The sequence below is a fragment of the Trachurus trachurus genome (assembly GCF_905171665.1).
Source record: "Trachurus trachurus genome assembly, chromosome: 22".
NCBI classification, from domain to species: domain Eukaryota; kingdom Metazoa; phylum Chordata; class Actinopteri; order Carangiformes; family Carangidae; genus Trachurus; species Trachurus trachurus.
In genome coordinates, this window is record NC_139907.1 from 15,757,627 (window position 1) to 15,783,902 (window position 26,276).

Here is a 26,276-nt window from a genome sequence, read left to right on the forward strand (position 1 = left end):
GTATTCTGCATGAATGCATTTACTCAATCTAGCTTTAGAAAAGCTTCCTGTTTATATTGCTGAAATATTTCTTCTCATGCCAATAGAGGTCACGATGGCCTCTATATGCGTGACAAGATAAAAACAGTGCAGCCAGAGAATTTAAAGTGACCAAAATTAAAGCCATGTGACATATTTGAAATTCTACATGACTGTGCTGAAAAGCTGGACATGTTAATTTTCAAAAAGCACTTAAATGGAGCATGCTTTTATGGATCAGTGCCTGTGTGTCAGCCACATGCGTTAAGTAAGTCATTTGTAAATAAATGGGAAAATCAAGGTTAATTTAATTGATTAGGAGGACAGTACTAACAGGGCTAGAATAAAGAAAAATACCTGACAAAATGCTTCAGTTTTATTCAGTGCGGATAAAAAGCACAATCTGGTATTTTAAAAAGCTCCATAATGACTTCTTCTCTTTGGCAGCCACAATAGTCACCAGTGCTTTCATTTGAGTTAACTCGGGACTTAATGGCTTTCTGGTGGCTCCCTCCGAGCTTGTTAATATTCTGCCAGCGCTGTCGTTGGCAACGCGTGCGATGGACTAACCCCGGGGGGAGGGGGAAGGGGGGGGGGGGGGGCAGCCGCCGCTAATGGCTCTGTGATTAGAGGGCTACTACCTAGCAACCTGTCACCACTGTTACTCAGCTGAAAACCCACCATTTTCCACCTCATCTACTTCCATGACCATCTCACCACAGAGCACGGCGGGATTTCATGTGTAGAAACAAAGTGAGTGCTCTTTTTAAGGCTGCCATCAGTTGTCACCTTGTAATTTTCATTCATAGTGTAGTAGTGGTGATGAAGTGGACACATGTAAGCAAGTTTAAGTGTTTGGGGAAATAACTGTAAATTATCCCTGAAATAGTCTTTGTCAGGGTCCAGTTCAGTCAAAACGTTTGGGGTGGGGTCCCTGGAAGACCCAGTAAGTGTTATTGCTGAGGATAAACACTCGCACACACACTCGCAGTCGGAGGAAAATGGAAAGTGCTGAGTCCACGGGACCGTTCTGCTAACAGCGGACGTTCAGAGTGGACGCCAGCATGATGTCATGCCTGCAGCGGACACCCTTCATCCTACGCTTATTGACCCGTCTGTGTCTCTAACCCGCCATGAGTCCTATCAGCGTTTCACTATTGAGTCCCAGTGCCTGGATGGAGGCTGCAGAATCTACTGTGTTTGTGTGAGGAGGGGGACCCCGGCGCTCTAATGCCTCTGGACTGAGCAACGTGAGTCCAGCTGCGTCCCGCCTCATTGTGGTTCAGTGGAGCGTGAGCTCCCGAAAACCATTCGTGCATGGCCGCTGTTTGAGATTTTAGATGGGAGCACATCACTGGTGAAGGGTTTATACGTACTAAACTCTCTGCTATCAAGTGTAACATCAACAACATTAGTGGTTACTGAATCAAGAATTTACCAACAGCAGTAAATAATACAGTAGAAATACACTAAAGGGCCAGTTCACCCAGTTTTACTAACTTACTGGTTTCTAGTTGTGCAGAGAGACACAACTCATTGTGTATTGACCTTCATCCCAGTTCAGTGTGCACACAGTGGAGGTGAATGCGTTTACCACGTTGGTAAATGTGGCAGTTCTATGTGAGAGAGTCGGTTACTTTGCTTGCAGTGCCTATTGCTCTAGTCACATAAATAATTTCATGACTATAATCAAATTAGAAGTCTGTTCACCTCTTTAGCCTTGTAACACAGCAGCCGTGATCGTGAGCCGGCCGGCACAATACCACGACCTTGGAACTGGAGCAGCTAAATGGAACTCATCCATAGCTAATGTTATTATTCCTACTTGTGCTTTTTATACTGTGTCATGTCACAAAGTAGTCCTTTTGTATGAGGGTGGAGGAGGAGGAATAGGTCAAAACCTGGGACAAACGCTAATAGTATCTGCATGACTAGACACAACTGGAGTACCTCCGATCCAGGCGACGGTCTGCCTGACCAGGAGGCTCGTTTGGTACAGCAGTGGGAAGAGTTGAGAGGAATGTGTAACAGGAAAAGCAATTCCTAGACATGTGTGGTAGTAAGTAGTAAGAGGTGATAAGTTTGCGAATGGAGGCCTTGACATTCCTCCTCTGTCCTTTAGACTCAGTCGGACGGGGCACCAGGAGCTCTCCTCTCTCTCAGGGAGTGCTTTGCCCTCTGCTCTGGCCTATTCTGCTCTGCCCTTCCCTGCCCAGCGATGCCTGCGTCTGGTATTTTTAGCCATTGTTACCATTTTTCTCCTCTCTCTGCCTCTGACATTTCCTTCCGCTCACCCTCTCTTTTCTCTCTGGCTCTCTTTTGACCTGCAGTTCGTTCTTTTAGCGGCTTCCTCCTCTGCTGTGGCTTTTCTTTTCACTGGCTCGTTTTTTTCTCTAGAGCTTTTTCTTTTTTTTTTTGTATTTCTATGGTCCTTTATGCTCTCTTTCCTCTGGTGATTTCTGCCCTTGAGCTCTGCCTGAGTGAATGGCTGAGTGCTCCTTGACTTGGCCTCTGGTGAACCAGACCGTGATCCAGTGGGCTGACAGGTTGGGCCTGCCACTCCTCTGCTCCTGAAGTGGAGGTTAACAGCGAGATCACGGCCCTCTCTGCAGCTCGAACATTTTGCACTGTGGATATAAGCTGTAGTGCTTTTCATCTGTAATGAACAGACTTCACAGTAAGGTGGACAGGAGGATGTAGTGCTGAAGTGTAAACATTCAGTCTGGTTTCAGCAGGTGCTCTGAGAGAATACAGCAAAAAGAGATCATCAAGAAAATGATGTTGCGTTTCACTCAAACAGTTTTTTCCCGGTGGCCTGGTTCTGTTCGTAGGCAAGGCACCAATTGATGTTGTCGATTTGTGTTATTTAGGAAGCGACACAGCCAATTGCAGCCAGTGATGTTTGCTTCCGCTTGTCCTAATCGCTGTTTAATCAGCAGCGCAGCGGTAGGGATGCTGTTTAATCAAGCATTCTGCTGGAGCCGCTGTTGAAAGCACACCACCGGCGTCCAGAGGAATTGCGTTTCAAAAGCCGTAAACAGTCGCACCGTGCTCCCGCTTTCCCAAAAAGCCTCCACGTAAACTCGCCCGCCCAGTTCCCTGCTGACACAGCTGCGACCTGCTCAGCAACTGTGAGGGAGATGATTCACCGAACTGATTCATATTTTGGTGAAACACACGCTAACTCACGCACACACACGCACACACACGCACAGTAACTTTTGTTTATTACCAGCAACCAGGTCAGCCAAGAAATAGTTCACACATAACCTCTTATGAAAACACAAAGTGTAGTTTTTACACGGCTCTTTGGAGCACATGGAGTTCAATGAGGTTTTTTAGCACTTAATTAGCTTTTTGCAACTTTGCAAAAAGTTCAGAGTATTTCAGCTCAAGTATTCAAATTCAAATTTGAGAATTTGAATTTGAATTTGTCATTCTTTTATTAGTGGCAATAGCTGACAAATCAATGTTACTGTGTATTCCTGAAGCTCTGTATTGTTGTTCACTTGGCATTGTATCATGTATCATGTATGTTTGTAATACTTGAATATGGTTATGTGTAGTGTGGTGATTGGTCACTAGACCAAGAAGTAAGCTATTTAGCACACATACACCTGTATAATTATCACACATGCGAGTGAACCTGAAGAAGCTGGAATGTGAAAAGCTCTGTTCGCTCCGTTCGCTTGATTTTAAAACAATATTACTGTTGAGCTCTGTTGATAAAGTAATAAATAAATTAATTAATCACCTCAGCAGTATATTCCTTATTCATATTAACAATTGCACTTTCTTCTTTGTGTTTTTATCGCAGGATCTGAAAAAGCCTTTTGACAAAGCTTGGAAGGACTATGAAACAAAAGTGTAAGAAACAAATCACACAGCACTCAATTTACAGCTCTCTTGTGTAAATGTAACTATTTGTTTCAGTCACTTGTTTTAAATAGTGCAACTTGTTGATGTAATTCCTTAAACCATCATTACTAGTTGTAATTTAGTCAGTTCAGGAGTTCTGAATAGTTTTATTTAGTCAGTCTCAGTCACATATGTGAGGCAACATGTTAAATTGAAATGTGCAGTCTGTGTCATGTCTGTGTCTGACGTGTGATGACTAACCGCTCTCCCCCTCTAACCTCCCCCTTGTGATTATCTGTCAACACATCCGTGATAATGTAAATAACCGCTCACTGTCGCCTCTCCACCATCTCACTGACGCTCCATTGTGATTGTGCATGCAAAGTACACATGACTTTTTATAGCACTTTCATATATCTTTCAAGCTGCAAAGGACATTCTTTACTGAAAGGGTAATCCATCTTCTCTCCAAACCGTTTCAACCGGACAGTACGGACTTTGTACTGACATCGAGTTCAGCCGGATGTGACTGTTTCTCTCTGTCCCGACTTTTCTCATTATTTGACTCTATTGACGGCAAACTGCGGCCGTAAATAGAGTCCAGTTTTCTGCCTGATTGGAAAACCACCCAAACTTATCCCGCCGCCTTTCTTTATCAGTCATCCCTCTGGTCGACTCCGATCTCTCTGCTGTCGCGGTGACATTTTGTTTTCATAACACAAGCACAGAGAGAGATGAAATTAGATATTCAGTATTGATTTCTCTAATTTGGTTTGCGAGCAATTTGCATCCGACACCCAAGTCTGACTTTTGTTTACAGTCTCCAAACTGGAGATAACCTCACTTTGAATGCTGCCAAGGAAGGAAGTGCTTAATCTTTAATGTTATGACACAAAGCAGCCGTCTTTTTTCCCAAACTTATAAATGCAGAATGTGTACAGAACAATCAAACGTGGAGTATCTTTCTGGTGAATCACTTCCTGAAGTGGCAGCACTGAAAGTGAGTGGATTCTCAGTCTCATCATCTGTCGTACTGTGAGTTTGGCTGGCAGCCAAACAGCCTGGCTAACATGTGTCTCTATTAGCTGCAGCCCTGACGATGCTGTAACGCTGTCGGGGCTGAAGATTCATGTGCTGACAAAGGCCGGCAGTGTCCTCACAATGAAATCAAATTTGGCACGTTCACATCGACCAAATGGCAAGTTTACAACCAAAACTAAAAGCTGCTGGTACTTATTGTTGTCATCCATCAGGGGTTGTGTTGTTTTTTTTCCCCAAACCCTGATGATGACAAACTGCATGTCAAAGGTAGCATTTGTTTCGCAGTAGCGACAATTTGCTACAATAGACAACCTCAGAGAACATGCCAGGTTTTGTTTTATTCCTTCCAGACTGCCGACAATACCAATAAATATTAACAATGCAACTGTAGCTCAATGTTGAGCCCCAGACAAGGACGAGGTGTGCAAATGAACCCAGAATACTTTGCATGAGAAACACCTGATTATTTATTATGCAACAGGAAGAGGGAGGAAGGAATTCCTATTTTTTTCTCATACCTTCCTTTCCTTAAGTGGTTTAACATCACGGTCACAATATGAAGGTTGTAACATGACCATTAAAAGAATAGTTAGACAGTTTCACAAACAAGCTTGTTTGTTTTCTGGAGGAAAGTTAGATGAGAAAGTCATTGCCCCTGCAGCCAGGAGACAGACAACGGATAACAGTTCATTTCTGTTTTGTTTAATCCTAAAGAGTAGTTAGTTGTGATAGAATATCTGAAAAGCTGGCTCAAGCAGTCACACCACACTTTCCTCCTTTTATTTTAAGAATAGCTTCTTTTGTGTATAATTGCTTAATATTTTTGTCTGAAGTTGTACTGAGCCACGCTGTAGTTTGTGTAGATCACACAGCTGAAGATCAGGGAGCTGACTTCTGTCCAGATGCACATGAAACAGCTGTCAGACAGCCAGCAGTCACCAGCTCCGACACGCTCCTTCCCGTCTCTCTGGTAGAGAACAAACTGCTGCATCCTTTTTGCAGGGGATATGCTGTCATAAAAAAAACAGCATATAAAAAAAGAATGCCCTTTTGCATGGACTCGTGCATCCCTTCCTTATTGTGACGCGTGTTCCTGATTGCCTGTGGGAGATACTGTATGTGTAGTCAACGTTTTGTGAAAAATCAGCCCTGGGTTCTGACTGTCAGGCAACACAGACCTAAAATAATCCAGATACTCAATGTCACATAACCGAAATACTTGGTGCACATGGAAATAGATTTCTGTTGTGGAATTTGAATCCAAAATCACAACAGTGTGAGTGGATGTGGACGTCTGAGTTAAACTGTTTCCTTACTGCCTGGCATCTGCTTCCCATTTCCCTCTGCTTTGTGGACCAGCCTCATATATTATCAGTAAGAAATAACAGGTGTTGGCTAAGTTTTTCAAATATTGTCTGTGTTATTTGAAGTTCACAGGGAAATTTTTGTGTGTTCACTAGATACTTTTACAATTAGTAAAATCTGTTTCCTATGCATCTGAATAGTTTCTTCACCATGCCTCCCTATGAAAGAGCATGTGTTTTTGGATAACTGTATGACTTTCATCTGTAATATTTCACTGCTCTCCCAAAGAGTCCCTTCATCAGACAACAACAGAGCTGATTTTTCACAACGCTAAGCTTTCTGTGCGTTTTGCGGTGCTGTCGTGGATGTGTGCGCGGCGTGCTCTTTGACTCCTGTGATGTCACTTTCTGACAGCACCAAGATTGAGAAGGAGAAGAAGGAGCACGCGAGGCAGCACGGGATGATCAGGACGGAGATTAGCGGGGCGGAAATCGCCGAAGAGATGGAGAAAGAGAGGAGATTCTTCCAGCTGCAGATGTGTGAGGTTAGTTCAGCTGATCGGTGTTTTTTCAGATTAATAATGAAAAGTAAATAAATGCACGATAACACATGAAAACTGCAGCTTCAACATTGCAAAGCACTTTAAAATCAAAGGTCCTGCAAAAATCATACATTTAGGTTGAGTCATTCGAAATGCAACCCATTACATTTTAGTATGTTTCTGTTCTGTCTGCAACTTTTCTATGCTTTACAGTACTTTAATTAAGCTTCACTTGAAAGCTGCAGATTCTTGCTTGTGTGGAGATATGAGATGAAAGGGAAGTATATGTTTAAGATGGAGCTTGCGTTGCCTCTGCCTCTGACTGAACCTGGTCTCACTGGATCTGTATTCAATCTTCGCAGTATCTTCTCAAAGTCAACGAGATCAAAATCAAGAAGGGGGTCGACCTGCTGCAGAATCTCATTAAGTACTTCCACGCACAGTGCAAGTAAGACATCAAAATGTGAAAAAAGTTGTTTATTGCAGAGTTCGAAAATTGATTCTGATGTGCCGCTTGTTCAGTTTCTTTCAGGACGGTCTGAAAGCTGTGGACAACCTGAAGCCCTCTATAGAGAAACTGGCCACAGATCTGCACACAGTGAGAACCCCAGAAGCTCTGTTTACTTCGCTCACATTTTTTCCCTCCTCTGTGATTCACTCATTGTTTCTCCTCTCTTCTCTCTCCCGTCCTTTTGTTTTTCATTTTCTCCCTCACGACAGATAAAACAGGTGCAGGATGAGGAGCGGAAGCAGCTGACTCAGTTACGAGACGTCCTCAAGTCAGCGTTACAGGTGGAGCAGAAAGAGGTAACACACACAAATGTACCGGGGGAACACACACTGCAATTCACTTATGTAGGACAAAGGGTTGAGGTCCCACACCAATTAGAGATGCAGATTTCTGACTGAATATTTATATTAAGGAAAAAACAAAATAAATAGTTTTAATCTGTCTTGATTTTCAGTATTTCCTGTTTGCATCTTACAGTACATGCTTTGTTTTTTTTAAACATTTGAGTGGATTAAAGAGATTTTGCCGACCCCTGCCCTGAGCTTAGTGAACTTTAAATATGCAGCTGCAAAAAACAGCAGCAGCTCCTGGTCTCACCTGAAGATTGTTCTCTTCTCTCCTCTGCTGCCTTCGTCTTTTGTGAAACAAGTCTAGGAGAGTAAGTGGATTTCTTGAAAAAAAAACCTTTTCCTGTGTTCACGTTGGTGTCATTAAAGTTGTAGTGCTTAGATCAGTGGTTTGTCTTATTTCTGATTCATGTGTTTGTTCAATTATGACATCACCATGTTCAAATTCTGTGGTTTACTTTAGTAAGGGCAGTTAGTTGAAATTTGAATAACTGTAGTGCCAAACGCTTGAGATTATCCTGTTGGCCGTGTGTGCTTGCTGATAATGGCAGGCACACACCAATGAAATCATTCCTCGTCCTCTCTGCTTCCCGTAGTGTTTCCACACAGGAAATGACATCACTCAAACATCCTGACTGTTGTTTGGTCTTTTTTTTTCTTTTTTTCTTTTTTTGATGTAGCTGCTGTTATGTTGCAGTCAAACCTGAAAATCCAAACGATGAATCCATTTAATTCAGTAAAGATTAAATCTCTTAAAATTGTATCTGGTCTTTGGATCAAAATGTGATGTTTCTTCTGATCTTTTCAGAATTACTAATGAGAACAAAATGCTAATGACGGCTTATGTCAGGGCTCCTTTTATTCCCACCCCTCCCTCATGTGTTAAAATCATTCACTCACAGCAGCAGCCTTCTTTCTCATTGTCGTTCATACTTGTCCTGAAATTCTCCTTAATCAGCAATTGCGTAATTTTCAATATTTTAGTAAAAACTCAGTTTTTCATCTCTGTTCTCTTCTGTCTGTGTCTCTGTGTGTTTGTTTTCCCAGGATTCTCAGGTGCGGCAGAGCACCACCTACAGCCTGCACCAGCCACAGGGCAACAAGGAGCACGGCACAGAGCGCAGTGGCTACCTCTACAAGAAAAGTGACGGGTGAGTTTGTTTTTTAATTAACTGTGTGCAAAGATCAGATGTACAGTAACTTTGCAGTTGAATGTGTGTATAAATTTTATCTGTCTTTAGTGATAAACTTGTGTTTTTTATGTCATCTGAATACTGCAATCCCAATTATTTACTTGATTAATACTTTAGTTATTTAGTTACTAGTTATTTAGTCTATCAGTGTCAAAAATAGGGAAAAATACCCATGATATTTTCTCTTATTGTATACAAATGTGTACAATAAGCTACATATGTTTAGTTTGCTCTCATAAATGATTATGGAAATATTCACATGGGAAAAAACAAACAGATTTTAAATGTTTACTTAATACTCAAATACTTATTAAATACAGTGCTTCACTCAAGATGATATTTTAACTTAACATAAATCAGATAAAATCAGCAAATCTTCAAGAGAATATATATTTGCTTGAAAAATTAAAACACAAATTGTTTATCAAAATCATTTCAATTTCTCATTCAAGTGATTAATCAACTTATTTCAGCTCTAGACCAGAACCAGTGCTGCAGCATTTTTATAAGACATATGCTGCTCAGCCTGTGTCATAACTAATGCATGGGCATCCCAGTTGTAACATATGATTATTTTAAATGTATATTGACTCACTGTACAACTGAACATGTGACACTCTCATCACTGTGTCACTCTGTGTTTTGCAGGTTGAGGAAGGTTTGGCAGAAGAGGAAGTGCACGGCGAAGAACGGATACCTCACCATCTCACACGGCACAGTAAGCAAACAGTCGCACCTTCTCCTCGCTCGTCTCTGTGCTGTGAAAACTCGACCGAACACGGGACTGGATCGGTGTGGATGGTGTGATTGAGACTCACCTTGACGCACACACACACACACACACACAAACTAACCTCCACACATGCTTCATTTACTCTTTACCACCTTCACCCACATTAGTCTCAGCGTCCTGGCTGCCGGCCCTCTCTCCCTCGCTGGTCATTATATTCCCCCATTAGCCGTGAATGCATTACCGGCGAGCAGCGGAGATCACAGGCCGGGTTCACAAGTTAGCATTCCTCTCACATCGCTGCCTCAGCAGAGTCTCACTTAACTCTGTTTGTTCCCATATAAAGATTTAACTCTGGGCCAGTCCGGTGCTCTCGCCAACACGGTTTGTCTCACACAGAGCGGCTTATCAGATGTTTAATTTGGCTCCAGCAGCAGTCAGATACGGTTAAACATAACACGCTCACTCATTTATGCTGTTGCGTTTCTCCACCCTCCCTTCGTCTCTGTGCTTCATCTCTCTCTCTCTCTGGCAGGCGAACCGGCCGCCGGCTAAACTCAACCTGCTCACCTGCCAGGTGAAACACAATCCTGAGGAGAAGAGGAGTTTTGACCTCATATCACGTAAGTCCTTCCTTCCTTCCTTTTACCACTTGTGCTATTTCCTCTTCATTTTATAGGTCGCCTTCTGTATCTTTTTGTTTTTACTCCCTGTTGTTGGCAATTTTCCCGTTTTTTTCCCCCATTTTCTCTAGTCTGTTGCTCTTGCACTCAAATACCTCAGTTTAATTAGCTCAATTCTGGTAGGCAGCAGTGGCTCAACTGGAAATCAAATGTGTAGCAAGTAGCAGAAAACTGTGGATGAGCTCATTTCAAAGGAATAAGTCTTGACAAATTCTGCACACCTCAATTTAGGAGATAGTTGTGACCCTAGTGTAAAATAATTGTGGAAAAATACTCTACAGCTGAAAAGGATTAAAATGATCACTTTTTATTTTCATTAATTTTCATCAGTAATTGAATTACATTTGTGAGTATTTTGATTATTGATCATTTTACTCGTTTTTCAGGCTGCAAAACTGTTTTCACCTTTGATATTTTATTCATTAGATTAATTAACTGAAATCAGCGGAAAATTAATTGATGATGAAAATAATTGTTGGCAACGTTTCTCGGTTTGCCATCCCAAATTAATTGATTTCTGTAACAAATGAATCAAATAGCAGTTCTGAGGTTCAACACTTTGCAGACCTTTCCCACAAAATGCTATTCAGCATCAATAGTAAAGTATTTACAAAGAGATGGGGGCTGTGTGATGGAGAGATGTAACTTCAGCCACTGAAGAAACAACATCATTTATGTTGCTTGGATACAGTGGTGTAAAAATACCTCAGTCTACCTGGTTATTAGTAAGTGATTCACGTTCCCAACTGAAAGCAGAAACCGGAGCTACAAGTTCAGTTGTTTTCTGTGCAGGAGTTCAGGCTCGGTCTGACCTGTCAGTACGATATTTTAATCTCTTCATCTCTGCTGCTCTGGGATTAATGCCCTCTCTCCCTCCCTCTCTTTCCTCTCCCACTTCGCTCCTCTGTTCTGCCATTCATTTATTTTATCCTTTAGACGACAGAACGTATCACTTTCAGGCCGAGGACGACCAGGACTGTCAGATGTAAGTGCCTGTTCCTTCCTTCCCTGTGTGTGTGTGTGTGTGTGTGTGTGTGCACGCGCCTAAGTGCATCCTGTTTACCACCTCGACCACTTTCCACACACTTCCTACCTCACACCCAGTCAGACGCTTGGCCTTGTCTTTACCTCCCACCCCCTGCCCACTAAATGCCTTTTACTCTCACTCCCCCCATTTTTGTCCTCTCATTCTTGCCCCCGTCCCCGCCTCCCAGCCTACTTTTCCCTTTTCCTCCCTCTACTTTTCCCTTCTTCTCTTTCATTATTCTGACTCTTATCTTACTCACATCTTCTGTGCGCCCCTCCCTCCCTCCCTCCTGTCTTGTCTGGTGTCGTCCCTCTTCCAGCTGGATCTCGGTGCTGCAGAACAGTAAAGAGGAGGCGTTGAATCAGGCCTTCAAAGGGGACCAGCATGTTGGCGAGAACAACATCGTGCAGGAGCTGACCAAGGCGATCCTCGGAGAAGTCAAGAGGATGACGGGAAATGACGTGTGCTGCGACTGCGGAGCCCCCAGTGAGTGACACAGATAGATGAGAAAACTGACTCCTCACAAACGATGGACAGGACAGAGTCAAAACAGATTTTATTATCGTAAAAGGATCATTTAATGTATTAAATTTGATTTGTGAGAACATTTTTTGACACCGAATGTTGAATTCATAATACCAGATTGTTCTTAAACACATCACAGAACTTGCTAGCCCCGTCCCATCCTGTCATTTTTCAATAGCGACTCACTGTAGCCTCCAATCTGCCCATTTACTCCCAGCCAGAAGCCATGTTTTGCTACACAGAAAACTTTAAACCTCCTTTAAATGTTGCTGTAAAAATAATATCCTTCACATGTCACTGAATATAATCTGAAGTTTTCAGTATTGGTGTTCTGTTGGTTTAAGACCTGCAGCCATTACACTGCAGCTGGAGCCACACCTGTATTTCAAAGTGAAAGAGGTGTTGTTTTTTTAGCACTGCAGCAGTAACTTTGAATAATATGACAGGATCAGCCAGTATGTAACAGCAATTATCCACAGCTCTGTGGTTGAAATCACATTTCATTGATGTTGAGAAATCCTGGGAAAAGAGAAACATGTCACACACAAGGAGGCATCTCTCCCTCCCAGCTCAATGCCAGTTCACCATGAACATCAACACCCACTTCACAGATGCCATCACAGACGACCAAGTCCTGCCACAGGTCTGTGATAATGACCCTTGCAGAGACTGACCCTGGACTGGATCACATACCTGGATGCACACTCAAGGACTGTGCAGAGGCTTTTACACTATGTGACAGGCTGCTGCTACCAAATGTGCCAAACCTGCCACCATGATACCTGTGCCAAAAAATTCCCTCAAATGATGCCTGCGCCACTGGCCTGACAGCAGTTTTAATGAAGTGCTTCAGCAGGCTGGTCAGGCAGCACATCAGATCCATCCTGTCCCCCCACCAAGCCTCATATCAGACCAACTGGTCCACTGGTGAATAGGTGACATCTGTCCTGCTCCTGGCTTGAACCCACCTGGAAGACAAGGACAATCACATTAGAAACCTGTTCAGATTTTAGCTCAACTTTCAAACCATTATGACCACAACCACAGATGGGGAAGCTGAGTTCACCAATAACACCACGGAATAAGAAAATATAATATGGAGAGGAAGGGGCTACAAACAACCTCTCCTAAAATAGGGGGATTAATAAAGAGTTATGGTTATTGATCAACAATTGAACTGTTGAACTGTTGAAACCATCAGTGACAACTGCACCACAGCTCTCACCAAAAAGATGCAGCAACACTTTCCATGTATGTTGATGGGTAGAAAGGATAAATCCACTGATATACAGTATGAACTGCAATAGATAGTTAATCTAGACACTCTGAAACAAACAGAAATGAGTTGCTGCCTGGAAAAAAAAGGGAAACTATTCACAAGTTTGTTCGGTTGCATAGGGAAAGTGTTATGAGTGATTTATGTGCATAGTTATGAACTAAAGCAAAACCAGTGAAACTACTGCAAAACCACCGGTATGGTCCCTAAACTCCTCAATTTAGAAAATGAGAAATCTCTCGCAGACTGGATCGTCTTCATTTATGGAGATTTACTGTTCACTCAAATCGTTTATTTTTAATTTTTCTCCAGTCCTGCCCGCAGCATTTTAATGAGCTCTATATGACATACACTTACAGCCAGATATACAGTGTATCTAGGCCAGACTTACAGTTTGGCTCTCTCGCTTCCTCTGACATTGTCTGATAGTAAACCCTCCAGACAGTTATTACATTTCCAGAGTCCACCGCTTTCCACAAGGAAACATCAAAGCTGGCTCACATGCTCAAGAAATGACTTCTTGCTTTACTGCTTTTTGCTCAAGGACAGCGTGTCACACACAGTAATTTCTCCCTCTTTTCCCTGACGTGTCTTTTCTCCCCCCCCCCCCTTTTTTTTTTTTTTGTCGACCTTCTCTCAGACCCGACGTGGCTGTCCACCAACCTGGGCATCCTCACCTGTATTGAATGTTCAGGGATCCACAGGGAGCTGGGAGTCCACTACTCCAGGATCCAGTCCCTCACTCTGGATGTACTCAGCACCTCAGAGCTCTTGGTAAATCACTTTAGGCGCCTGGTCTTCTCGCTCAATCCCCTCACTTCCCCTGTTTTTCTTGAAGTTTGCGTCATCCTGTTGTATTGATTTTTCCATAGAAGTCTTTCTGGAGATTTTTAGGGCAGGATAAAATTCAGGGCTAGGCGGGGGATGAGGGGGGAAAGAGGGGGACAGTAAATCAAGACAGGAGGTGAAAGTGAGGATGAGGAAGGTGAAGAGCGTCACTCTTGGCCTTGTGTTCCCCCTCTCCGACGCCCCTGGAAAACCTCCCCACTCTAAATAGCTGAGATTTTGTTTGACTTTTCTAATGACGGTTTGGTGAAGAGATTTACTGCCCCTGGGACAGTCGGGATTAAATGCTTGCAGTCATGATTGCTTGGTGTTAAGACGTCGTCATGTTGGCCACAGTTAGACGGGTGGTGTGCAGTTTATGAAGCTCCACGTACATAGAGTCTGCACTGCATCCTGATGGAGGAGTGAGTTGAACTGGTGACTTTTAAAACTAATGAATGTGGTGCAGAAAATGATATATAACTAGTTTTAATATGTGTGTGTGTGTGTGCTCGCTCCACAGCTGGCCAAGAATGTGGGGAATGCAGGCTTTAATGAAATCATGGAGGCTTGTTTGAGTGCTGAAAATGTGGTGAAACCCAACCCAGCCAGTGACATGTAAGTCCACCCTTCATCTCTCTCCACCTCCTCCCTTCTTACATTGATACCGCTCTTCCTCTGCCTGTCTCATTTTACACTCTGCCACAGCCCACTGACACATCTAATCTTATTGATTACCCGTTCTTTTTTTTCTTAACAGTATGACTTGCAAATGAGCAAACTCACCCAGCTTTCTATTGATTACATATTTTAGCTACAACACTTTTCACATTGCAAAAGGATCATGTGACGTTAAACCTAACACAGTGCACAGCTGTTCAAATGGTGCCCATGTGTCACGTGTCAAACAAAGGGCAGGAGCCACTGATAGACATAACAAGAGGAGCATTAAGAAGTGGTGGTGTTTGCTTTTCTGCACCTGTTCCTCTTAACTAGGCTCTTATATATTTTTCTCAAATGAAACAGAATGGATTTTAGGCAGAATTTCAAATTTTGTGTTATAATATGTGTTATTTTGGATCTGCCACATTATTGATACCCTGCTAACACAATGTAGCTTCTCTCCCTCGTTAAAATATCCACCATGGGAGGAGATAAGTTTCAAGTGTATTTTAATGTCATACATTATTGAATGAAGAACAAAATATTATATTTTTATGCTGTTTCTTGCATCTTTAAACTTACAATGACACTTGATTAAGGACTGAAAGGGCAATCAATTGATCACAAGAAATCAAATTTAGTGTATTTTCTATTTTTGACTTAACTGCACGATCACACATACATGATGCAGTCTTATCTACCTGCTGTAAGTGAACACCTCCCTCCTCCACACGTCTTCCACCAGGCAGGCGAGGAAAGACTTCATCACGGCCAAATACACAGAGAAGCGCTTCGCCAGGAAGAAATGTCCCGATGCGACGTCGCGGCTCCACACGCTGTGCGACGCAGTGAAGGCTCGAGACATTTTCTCCCTCATCCAGGTCTACGCCGAGGGAGTGGACCTCATGGAGCCCATACCTCTGGCCAACGGACACGTCAGTACACATTAATGCTCGACATTTAAATTTTAAAGCAGATATCAGTGGAATGTTTTTGTTAATATAAGTCCTAAATAGTCCTATTTTCCGTCAGCAATCACTTACATGAAGTATTTCAGCCTAAACACGAGTCTCTCCGTCACTCTGCTCTGCTGTAACCCGAGGAGAAAATTTTCCTTGTGGGATACAAGTGTTATCCAATGAGGAGAGAGAACGGCATGAAGGGCTGTGTGTGCAGCCAAGGGATGCGCGTGAATGTGGTGACGTAGCACGAGGACCAATTGATGCCTGACAAGGGCGGGGGCTGCTAACTCATGGTGCGTTCAAAGAAACTCGTACTTTGTGTTTTTCCTTCCTGTGAAGTCATACCAGTTCGATCTGGTACGAGTTCACGGGTCGGAAGTTACGAGTGGCCGTTATAGGGAACTTTCACAGACAACAGGATGGTAAAAACACGAGCTACGGGTTACCTGGAACGCTACCAAGTCGTAGTTGTGACTTGAAGCTGTAACTTACGGTTTCAAAAGCCTGCCTTGAACGCAGCATTAGCCGAAACGGCCGTGAAGCTGATATCTGCTTTAATAGTTTTTCCAGGGGTTTTACTTCTAAGTCATAATAGTTTCATAATAAGAGTCTTTATTGCTTCTGACTTTCTTCCATGACTCTATACTAGCACCTCATTTTATACTGTATATACCAGGAGTTAGGTGCAAACGTTTTATCTTTTGATTTCAGGAACAAGGGGAGACGGCCCTTCATCTTGCAGTCAGGCTGGTGGACAGAACGTCTCTTCACATCGTCGACTTCCTCACTCAGAACAGGTTAATTAACACACAAGCGCTCATGCTTCACTCCAGATGTATTTTACTGACAGAATGTGAAAAGCAGGAAGGGATATTGGCGGTCCACTCGACTTTGCAAACAACACTGGAAACACCACCATAACAAAGACTCATGCAACTGAAATGCAAATTTAAGAGCTGCTTTTTAAGTTTGCTTATTGACAGAGGTTATTGGAATGAACTTTTTCTCCATTTTCAGTCCTTCTTTCGATTGAAAGGATTTAAGTATTTATTTGCCTCTTCTGTCTCTTCCCTCTTCTATAGGGCTCTGTTCTCATTTATACTTGATTCAAACCTTCATAAATATTCTGCTTATTACATAGCTGCAGAAATAAATATGGATAAGGCCTTCTCTTTTTTTTTGGAGGACATTACATATTCAGTATAGATGCTAGACAGAAGAGGTGCTTCGTGCCTGTATTGTTGTGATTGATAGTCTTCCTCCGTCTGTGTCCCCTGACAGTTTGAATCTGGATAAGCAGACAGCCAAAGGCAGCACAGCGCTGCACTACTGCTGCCTGACTGACAACAGCGAGTGTCTGAAACTACTGCTGCGGGGCAAGGCCTCCATAGAGATCGGTGAGGAAACACAGCAGCAGTGAACAGGATGGCCATGGTGCATTCACTGTTCACCTCCCCCTCCCTCCTTTCTTGTCTTTTTCTTTTCTCACACCTGGATGCAGCTGCGCCATTTATTCATCAGTCCATCACAAATTTATGGGTGATGGGTAGCTAGCTAGTTTCTAAGCAGTGAGTTAATACTATGTTTGGCTCATCTGTTACTGTCTTAGCTAATAAATACTTAAATTGTAGAAAAATGGACATAAAAATGGATAATGTGTGTTTCAGTTAGTATTATAATCAAGAGTGAGACCAGAATACTTTTTAACAACCATTTGAAATTTGAGGTATCATATCATTTTTATGTTTTGATTGAACAGCACTTTCACCATTATGTTATTAGTAGATAGATTGTATGAACCCTTTTTACCCTTAAATCTAAACTGCTCATCAGTTATCCAACATTAGCTCAGTGAGCTGCACAATTAGCCAGCTGTGGCAGTTAATAACTAACTAAAAATGCTTAACTGATAACAATTCATATCTAAACTTTGAATACATCTGCATATTAATACTCAAGCATTTGTATTACAGTGTTGTAGCTTTACTTTAACTGAGGCAGAAGGTTCCTCCACCGTTGTCTCACACTAATTCTTAATGCCCCTCATCCTCTCACTCTCACACAAACACCTCTTGGTCCAAGTCCATCAGGTTCAGTTCCCAGGCGTGCAAGTTTTACCAAAAAACCGTGGCAACTCTTTCTCACACCACTAATCTCTCTGCTTCGCTCTGACATCAACAACACAACCAGATAATGGATAGATAGAGAAGTAGGACAGAGAGACCAGAGAGCTGTTCAGTGTGGGAAACAGTCTAATTACACATTTCTCAAGTCACAGTGAAACGGGATTAAAGAAAATGGGCTGAGTCTTTGTGCTCATGTGGCATGTGGATACAACAGTGATTATATGTTTCTGTTGTTTTCCCTTTCAGCTAATGAGGCTGGGGAAACACCACTGGATATCGCCCGCAGGCTCAAACACCTACAGTGTGAGGAGCTGGTGAGCTCACTATGTTTAGACACGGCTTATTCCTGCAAACATATCGCTCCCAGAAACTGTGTCACTCATCCATGTTTGCATGTATGTGGATTTGTTTGTGTGTATAGTTGAACCAGGCTTTGGCAGGGAAATTCAACGCCCACGTCCACGTCGAGTATGAATGGTGTCTGCAGCACGAAGACTTGGATGAGAGCGACGAAGATCTGGATGAGAAGGTGAGTGAGATTTGTGTGAGAGAACGAATGGTAATACAGTATTTATGAATAGATTTATAGAGTTAAGCAAGTGCTGCACGAATGGGCAAGAAAACAAGGATTTAGGTTTTAAGAAAAAGACAAATACTGCAGCTCATGGAGGCAAGCTGAGGCGTTAAAAAAGGATTGCCTTTGATACATTTTTCAGTGAAACTGGACATGTTTGCCAGTTTAGACAAAACGTGATTTTAGAAGATCTCAGTTTTCCAAAGGATTTCCAAAGAGGCTCAGTACAGGATGAGAAAAAACTAACTAACTAATTGTTAAAGTGCAGTTTTAATCAGTCACATTCAAATTTTTGAACAAATCGTTTTATAACTGCTATTTTTTATAGGATAACCTGTTGTAATTGAATACATCTATAAATGTATAATGATTCATTTAGTGGACTTGCTAAATAATTACAATCATGACTGTTGGTAAGTAATGGTGAAAAAACAAACAAACTACAAGATTCAGAACCAGGCCAAATCATCATCATGCAAGACGGAAGTATGGCAGCAGACTAAAGTGATCAAATCTGACGAACCACATCTGACCTGTTACATTTTCACGTCATGTAATCACAATGTCATATCCTCACATGCACACTGTAGCTGTGTGTCCTCACTGACCCTCTGCTGCCCCTCCAGCCCAGCCCTCATCGGAGAGACGAGCGCCCGGTCAGCTGTTACACCCCGAGCAGTAACTCCAACCTGGGCCCCGGAGGCCGCGACGCCATCAGCCTCACCAAGGACAAACAGCGCGCCTACATGCCCAACCTGGTTAACAACGAGACCTACGGCACCATCCTTAGCAGCAACTCGCCTCAGCCCGCCGGCAACACCTCTGCTCCACCGCTGCCCCCGAGGAACCTGGGTAATGGCAGACACGGCGCTATCAGCAATTGGCGGCGAAAATAGCAGTCCAGCTAAATCTGATAACCTTACTCTGACCTCTTTGTCCTTTGGAAATGATATTTCTGAAATGTGCCCAAGAGGAACAGCCTCACTGACGAAGAAGGTCTCATTTCTGCACGTGTGTGTGCGGTTGGCATGGCCTGAATGTTAATTACTCTGTGATTTGTGAGTGACATTTTGACCTGTTTTAACACCACAGATGTCTCTGGGTACAGAAGCAGAGAAAAGTCACATTGCAGACAGATGGCACGGCTGCTTTTCCAGAGAGTTGTCGACCTCTTTACAAGGGGAAATTGGCCCTGCATGTTCAAATGATCTCAAATCAAAAGGCTGTGTTTTCTTTCCATGCAGAAAAGAAGTGGTTTTGGGATGTCACTTTTTAACTTCATAAAAAAAGACAGGTGCTTAAAAAGCTCTGATATTGATTGATTGATCTACAATCTTTTAGTCTGTATTTATGCTGCCAAAAAACAACCTCACTGTAGTTCTTTAGGGTAACCGGCTTGTGACAAGTCGGCCACAGTCAGTCTTTAACAACATTAGCGGCTGCCTGGAGAGCTGCCAAGAGAGCGGAGCAGAAACAACCAGCTGTGCTGCCCACCTCACCTCGCCGCAGCCCCCAGCCTCCACATTCTGCACATTCCCTCTCCCCATTAAATGTCGCTCTCAATTACGCTCAAATGGAAACAACTTTTAAAGTGGACGCTGGTCTTGGCAAAGTGCAGTGCATTCTCTCTCAATAATCTCCTCTCTCTCTCTCTCAGTTCAGTTATCCGGTCTGGGAGGGATCGGTCAGTCTCCAGTGTCCAGCGGCTGGAAACCTGGTGCTATAGACATGGTGGGGCGACAGAGGTCATCTTCAGACCCCCCCAACATGCACCCCCCTGTTCCCCCGATGAGACTTACCTCAACTGGAGGTATGGACAGACCTCCGACATTTCTTCCCTCTCCAGCTGGACCTTTTCCAAAGCGAAAGTGGTCGTAGATTCAAAGTCATTCCTCTGTTTATGTCTGAGGAATTAAAGGGGAACTATGCAAGATTTGCAACTTAATTAAACACCCTTGGAGTAATTGTGGTGGTTAAATGACTTTTTACAAGGAGAATGGAGGCTTGCAGGGTGCAACAGTGACAAAATATGCACCCCGAAACTGTAGGGAGAGCTCGGTAGAGGAAAAAAAGTCGACCAAAATCAAATCAAGTTAAAACCAAAACGGCAAAAAAAGGGACTGACTTGCATAGTTCCTCTTTGACTGTGTGTCATAAAAGAGAAGCATGTGAATGTTTTTAGTTTCTTAATGAGTTGGACCAGCAGTAAGGTAGGTGCTGTGTTTGAGTTTTGTCTATTCAGGAAGTTTGATTTTATATGAATTTGCCAAAATGATAATAATTCATAAAGATATAATTACCCTGTAACCCCTACAAAGGGTCCTTGTATGTGATTGAATGCAGAATGTACTTTCACCAAACACTTGATCGTGTAGACTGATGCTACATGTCTGAGGACAGAGAGAGAAACCTCAGAGATACTGGGTATAAGACAGTGTCAAACGAATTAAAGTAAGCGAGGTGTGTTGCTGTGTGTCCCAGGTCTGTGTCCTCCTGTGTCAAAGATGGAAGCTATGAGCCTACAGTCCAAGTCAAACCAGGGACCACTGGGGTCCAGAGCGGTGCCGCCCAAATCCCCTGGAGGGTGAGAACATTAAACCTAAACTAACACAGTGTTTCAGATGTGAGCTGTATCATTAATGAAATGTTGCCACGTACACAATCGTGGCCAGGGTGAGTTCAGTGGTATCGCCCCAGCAGCTTCATCAGCTTATAGTGGAAGACAGCAGTTTCAGATAATTCAATACACATACCCAGGAACATCATGCGGTAGCCCCGGGCTGTGTATCTGTCTGATGTGAACACTTGTCTTGTAATGCGCTGTTTGTTTCCCCAAGAGAAACGAGCCTGCATGTCTGCTGCTCGGCCGCTTCATTAGCTTCCAGGCTAAAGCTCAGTGACGAGACAAACGAGCAGTAACTCTCCTTCACAGTTGCTCTTTTGTCTTTTTCCCTCCCTCATGGCTGCCAGAGCTGCAATAAATCTGCCACGAAGAGGCTTTGAGAGCTGCACGGCTTTCTTTTTGACTGCTGTGTCTTCATGTGACTTTGTTGTCGATGATGATGATGATGCATTTTTCACATTCCTCTGTTTTCCAGCAACGATAAGAGCTTCAGCAGAGGCCCTCTAAACCGAACACAGTCTATCGAAAGACCAAGTGAGTCAATAGATAAAAGAGGTGAAACGTCCGCCTCGTCCTAATCTGTGATGTTCCAGTGTCCGCAAAGTTACGCACATGTTGTTTTGCTATCTGTCAGATCCTGTTTCTTGTGTGGAAACGTGGAAAGTTAAGTTGTCGTTGCGTGACATAATTTCCTCTTCCTGTTCCAGCTAAGGAAGTGCCAGGATGCCCCCAGAACTCCATAGGTCAGTCTCTGCCTCCAGCGCCCATGCCGAGGAAGGCCTACCCGGTGAGTCGCTCGTTCTTCCTCTCAACATCATCCAGATATCACGGCGTGAAGTGCTCATTCATTCATACGACTCAACTGAATCATTGGCCGCTGGTTTAACAAGTCATGGTTTGTTCTGTTATTAGTGTTGTGTAATTCCCTCCTGTCCAGCGGTGACCTATTGTCTCAGTGTTTCCAGTGTCCACTTGGGCTGTAAATTTCCTTCCTGGACTCTTCCAGTTTTTGTGGAGAAGCAGTTTTTAGTAGCTCTGTTTTTTTTTTGGGGGGGGGGGGATTTTAAAGTGGGAGAGGGAGGTTAATATTTTCTTAAACAATAACTAGGCCATTTATTTTAGTTTGTCAGCATGTGCACAACATTAAGATTACAGCAGCCTTTTCTTTGTCTTTGTTTTGTGCCTCTTTGTCTCAGAGATTGTGCTGCACCAGTTCCATCTTATCATGCATTATGGATGAATCAGTGGTTGTTAAACTCTTATGCTCCCTAAATAAAAATACAGTTTTCTCTCTGCGAATCAAAAAAATATTAATACAAGAACAAACAAAAGAGCCGGGGACAAAGGGAGAAGATATGACTTTGACTGTGTGAAGCATGTTTGGTTCATTGTGTCTCTTCTTTCAGAAACAGAGGCCGAAGCGAGTGAAAGCCATCTACAACTGTGTAGCCGACAACCCAGACGAGCTGACCTTCTCTGAGGGGGAGGTGATCGTGGTGGACGGAGAGGAGGACCAGGAGTGGTGGGTCAGTATCTCTCCAGACAGCAGCAGACACTCACTGTGGTTTTACAGTTGTTGTTGTTGTTGTTTTTTCTTTTTTACATTTCGGATGCTTGCGTATGATCTTAGATTAAAGCACAAAGAGCTCCCAGTTCATCTCATGTCCCACTCTTGCTCTGTTTTCACCATGTGGATGTGCTCAGTAACCATGGAGACTAAAAGCAAAGAAGCCATGACCTCACTCTGGCCGCTTCAACCCCCTCACCACCCCCCCAAAATCTCCTCCTTCTCCTCGTCCTCCTCCTCTTTTTCCGCCTGCTGCTGCTTCCTCTGTGGAGCCCCTTGTGTGAACGTCGACCAGCTGCAACTTGTTTTCCTCCGGGCCACCTCTGCAGATATGACCGTATTTAGTCACTCACTGTGTCTGCGAGGACCCGAAAGTCCCCCGAGGTTCCCACTACGCTTCCTCCCTGTCCTGCCGTCAGACCACTTATTACTCGCTTAGCGTCTCCGATATTGACATGAAAGCTCAGTGATGATGGGGCAACACAAACAGGATGAGCTCAGCTGCAGCGAGTGTCACTCACTGTGGCGCGTTGGTTGGAAGTGAAATTGTGAAATTCTCATAGCTGGGAAGTTAGCGGGTTGTGTGACTCAAGCTGTAAAGTTTCATTTTGAGATTCTTCCCCAAAAATATTAAAAAAGAGAATCAATCTAAATGAAAGAAGGATGTTTTCCTGTTTGATCAGACTGGATCATCTCTTCGTAACACCATTGCTTATTCTGTTTGACTTTTACCCTTGTACAGAAATTTTGTGGAGCACCAACATGTCCTAGCTTTTTCTTTTTCAGGTATAGAAGATGTTAAAAATTACTTAAAAGGACATAATAAGTAATGTCTTCTCTTGAGGTAAAAGAAAAGTCATTTTAAATGTGGTACAGAGATAGTTTTTGTGATTTAGCCTCATTTAGTAGGTCCACTGTATGAGTCCCCCCTTAGATGTGGTTTAGATGTTGGTACTGATCTCCAGTTTCAATTCAATTTTGATTTTATATAAATTGTATTGCGTATAGCAAATAAATATGGGATTTGCATAAATACAAAAACACTTACTTAAGATAAGTGTATTTTTTTATTCCTCAGATTAACAGGTGTTGTTTATGTTACTTTCTGACTGAACATAACTTTTCTCAGCCTGGTGTAATTAGTTTCCACTATGTAGAAAGAACTATTTTAGAATTTCAAGAATCAAGATTGAATCCTTGAGATGAAATATCACAGTGAACTGGAACATTTTTTTAGTTAGTCTCTGTGGTTGTGTTTTTGTGCTTTAGACGACTTGTGAGAGTAATTTAATGTTTTGGTGTATTAGTGAAATGATATTAATCCAAAAGAGCTAAATCTGGCCACTACTCTGAAAATATTTTGTCTTGTAGCCTCCATTTATCTTTGTCTGTCTTCGCTCTTCACAGGTGGGCCATATCGACGGAGACCCGATGAGAAGAGGAGCCTTTCCGGTCACATTTGTACACTTCATCGCTGACTAAAAAAAGGTCACTCCGACTCTCAGGACGCGTCCCGGGATACAGCGTCCCTCCTCCTTCACTCGTCTGTGTCTGTCGGCCAATAAAACGCCCATCATCATCATCCCAGTGTCTAGTTGTCAAAATCATCATCATCATCATCATCATCACTGGCATCATCGGTGTGCTTGTTGTTGAAGTGTTGCCGCTGTTATCATCACCTTGGCTGCAACTTTGGGAAGGGTTGTCGTCATGGCAACTGAACTGAGGCAGACTCACTCCAGGGCGCCAGAGAGTCCAGGTGCCACTGCAGGACTCGTGGGGGCCGTATGTGATTTTAATGCTTGCTGTTAATGTTTGTGACGCCGACATTTAAGATTAAAAAAAAAAAAAAAAAAGCAAAGAAAACAAAATGATTGTAGTGAATGACCTCTGGCAATAAATGCACTTTCCTTGTCTTTATCCTTGTTACAACATAAGACGACATGTGACATAATGAAGGTTGTATGTACAGTATTCATTTCTCCCGTTTTCTGTTCAGTTGCAATGTACAAACAGTCCTGAAAGTGATAGTACTGACAGACTACAGCAATGTATTATAACTTACTAACAACTGTAAAAGTGAGCATTTAGTCCACATGCCTACATTCCACCTGTGCATGAGCGATTTCTTTAAACGCCTACCTTTGCTTCTAGGTGCAACTTTTCCACTCTGTGGTCGCCCTCCCTCCTCTGTGGAGGATTTTCTAATGGTGCTAAGTTAACCCCAGAATATGCTAGAAGCTGCACCCACGGGAGCGCTTCCCTGTCCCCATTTCAAAGACAGACCGGCATTGAAAGGAGAAGGCCGCATGTAAAAATAGCCTTCAACTAATCGCACCTGGGAGAACCTGCTCTCTCAGGTGTGTATGTGTGTGTGTGTGCGTAGAGTAACAGAGCTGCAAATGAATTCAATGTCAGGCTTCTTCCATGAATGCTTTTCCACACACATGCACACACACACACACACACACACACACACACACACACTCCTGTCTGTACTATTTCAGGATGATATTCAGCCGCAACACTCCCACTTCTTCCTCCCGTACTGTTTTAGGTCAGATGATGACACTGACTGGAGCTGCTGCAGTCGGTAATTACCTTTATGTCGAGTCTGACACCTCAGGCTGTCTTCAGCTGTCATCTGCCTTATTAGAGGAATAGCAAGCGTGTGTGTGTTTGTGTGTGTGCATGTGTCGTCTGCACAGAATAAGCTGCGAATGACCGAATATTAAAGCAAGGGGACATTTTTTAAAAAAAAGTGAGCGTAATGAAAGGCGAGAGTTAGCTGTGACTTTTGTTGCTTCCTTTTGCCTTTTAGAGCTCTCCCACTGACAAGCTGATTCTCTTTTTGTTCACAAATGAGCTAAATTGAGTCTCTTATCTCCACACTCTCAATACAACCAGATAGAGAAAAGAATATCCTTCCTACAGCTCAAGCCTTTCATATTTGTACATTTCTGGGGTTCCATTATGTAGAAAGATGAGTTTATCTATAGTGTTATGGAGTAAATATAAAACATACAATGTAATTAACTTCATTTTGGTTGCAGAGCAACTTTCTTCCTGTTCATAATGTTGATATTGAGGCATTTAACCTGAAACCAGAGCCTTCCATGGATTTGTGAATGACGAGAAGCACGTGAATCACAGCTGAATCACACTCTCCTCACCATGTTGAATATGAACTCACTGGAAACAGGAGGATTTAATAATCTATTCGTGTAAATAGATTTGGTTTTGTTTTGTTGATATTTAAATGTTAAGAAAAAAAGAGCAGAGTTAACCTGGCCAAGAAATGTCTTTTAATGCACTGTGGTGAGGAGCAGTTACAGAGAAGACCTCAGCTGGACCTGTGAGTGTGTATGTGTGAGTAATGTGTGGGTGTGTGTGTGCTGAAAACACAAATACACTCACACACTACTGGGAAAATTAACTCAGTTCATTCTCATTAACTGTCACTGCATCAACTCTTAACTCTATTGTGCAAGAAAGTGGGAAAATGAAACTGGAATAATAAAATATGAAATCATTCAAGGTTGTGGTCTGATTCTTAAAGCTATTAAAATAAATTTGGATCCATTTGTGCAAATTATAATTATTTTTGTATAATGTAATTATTGCTGGCAGCACATCATGGGTGTTTTTGTGGAGTGGTGTATTTTGGTCTAAACACCTTCAAGCACAAGCCTACCACTTTAAGCTAATGACCTGCATTTTGAAACTGTAACACCATTTCAATAGTATGATTCTTTTCAAAATAAAAGTCTAATGATGTATCAAGAGCTCCCTCTTATGGCCAGTACTTGAACATGCCCGCATCCACATTTCTAAATTCATTGAAGAGAGAAAATGTGCATCATCATACTGTAGTTTGAGGA

The 26,276-nt window shown here is 42.8% G+C and overlaps 1 protein-coding gene across 8 annotated transcripts in view; it reads left to right on the forward strand.

Annotated features, from left to right (window-relative positions):
• The window catches only part of asap2a (ArfGAP with SH3 domain, ankyrin repeat and PH domain 2a), a 59,493-nt gene extending 33,566 nt beyond the window's left edge, over positions 1-25,927 (forward strand). For 2 of the 8 annotated variants that reach the window (XM_083998432.1, XM_083998434.1), the window contains exons 5-27: positions 3,836-3,885; positions 6,637-6,766; positions 7,126-7,211; positions 7,286-7,361; positions 7,484-7,570; positions 8,669-8,772; positions 9,463-9,532; positions 10,080-10,167; positions 11,164-11,212; positions 11,574-11,740; positions 13,696-13,829; positions 14,404-14,498; positions 15,289-15,478; positions 16,217-16,302; positions 16,787-16,902; positions 17,878-17,945; positions 18,053-18,160; positions 18,832-19,057; positions 19,863-20,015; positions 20,687-20,789; positions 21,304-21,362; positions 21,536-21,615; positions 22,235-23,010. In XM_083998432.1, the coding sequence (XP_083854558.1) occupies positions 3,836-3,885; positions 6,637-6,766; positions 7,126-7,211; positions 7,286-7,361; positions 7,484-7,570; positions 8,669-8,772; positions 9,463-9,532; positions 10,080-10,167; positions 11,164-11,212; positions 11,574-11,740; positions 13,696-13,829; positions 14,404-14,498; positions 15,289-15,478; positions 16,217-16,302; positions 16,787-16,902; positions 17,878-17,945; positions 18,053-18,160; positions 18,832-19,057; positions 19,863-20,015; positions 20,687-20,789; positions 21,304-21,362; positions 21,536-21,615; positions 22,235-22,834 (2,925 nt within the window). In that variant the 3' untranslated portion in view covers positions 22,835-23,010. Of the gene's footprint in view, positions 1-3,835; positions 3,886-6,636; positions 6,767-7,125; positions 7,212-7,285; positions 7,362-7,483; positions 7,571-8,668; positions 8,773-9,462; positions 9,533-10,079; positions 10,168-11,163; positions 11,213-11,573; positions 11,741-13,695; positions 13,830-14,403; positions 14,499-15,288; positions 15,479-16,216; positions 16,303-16,786; positions 16,903-17,877; positions 17,946-18,052; positions 18,161-18,831; positions 19,058-19,862; positions 20,016-20,686; positions 20,790-21,303; positions 21,363-21,535; positions 21,616-22,234; positions 23,012-23,802 lie in introns of those variants that run through there. The other 6 variants (XM_083998436.1, XM_083998435.1, XM_083998437.1 and 3 more) reach the window with 5 other exon arrangements.
• The last annotated feature ends 349 nt before the right edge of the window (positions 25,928-26,276 follow it).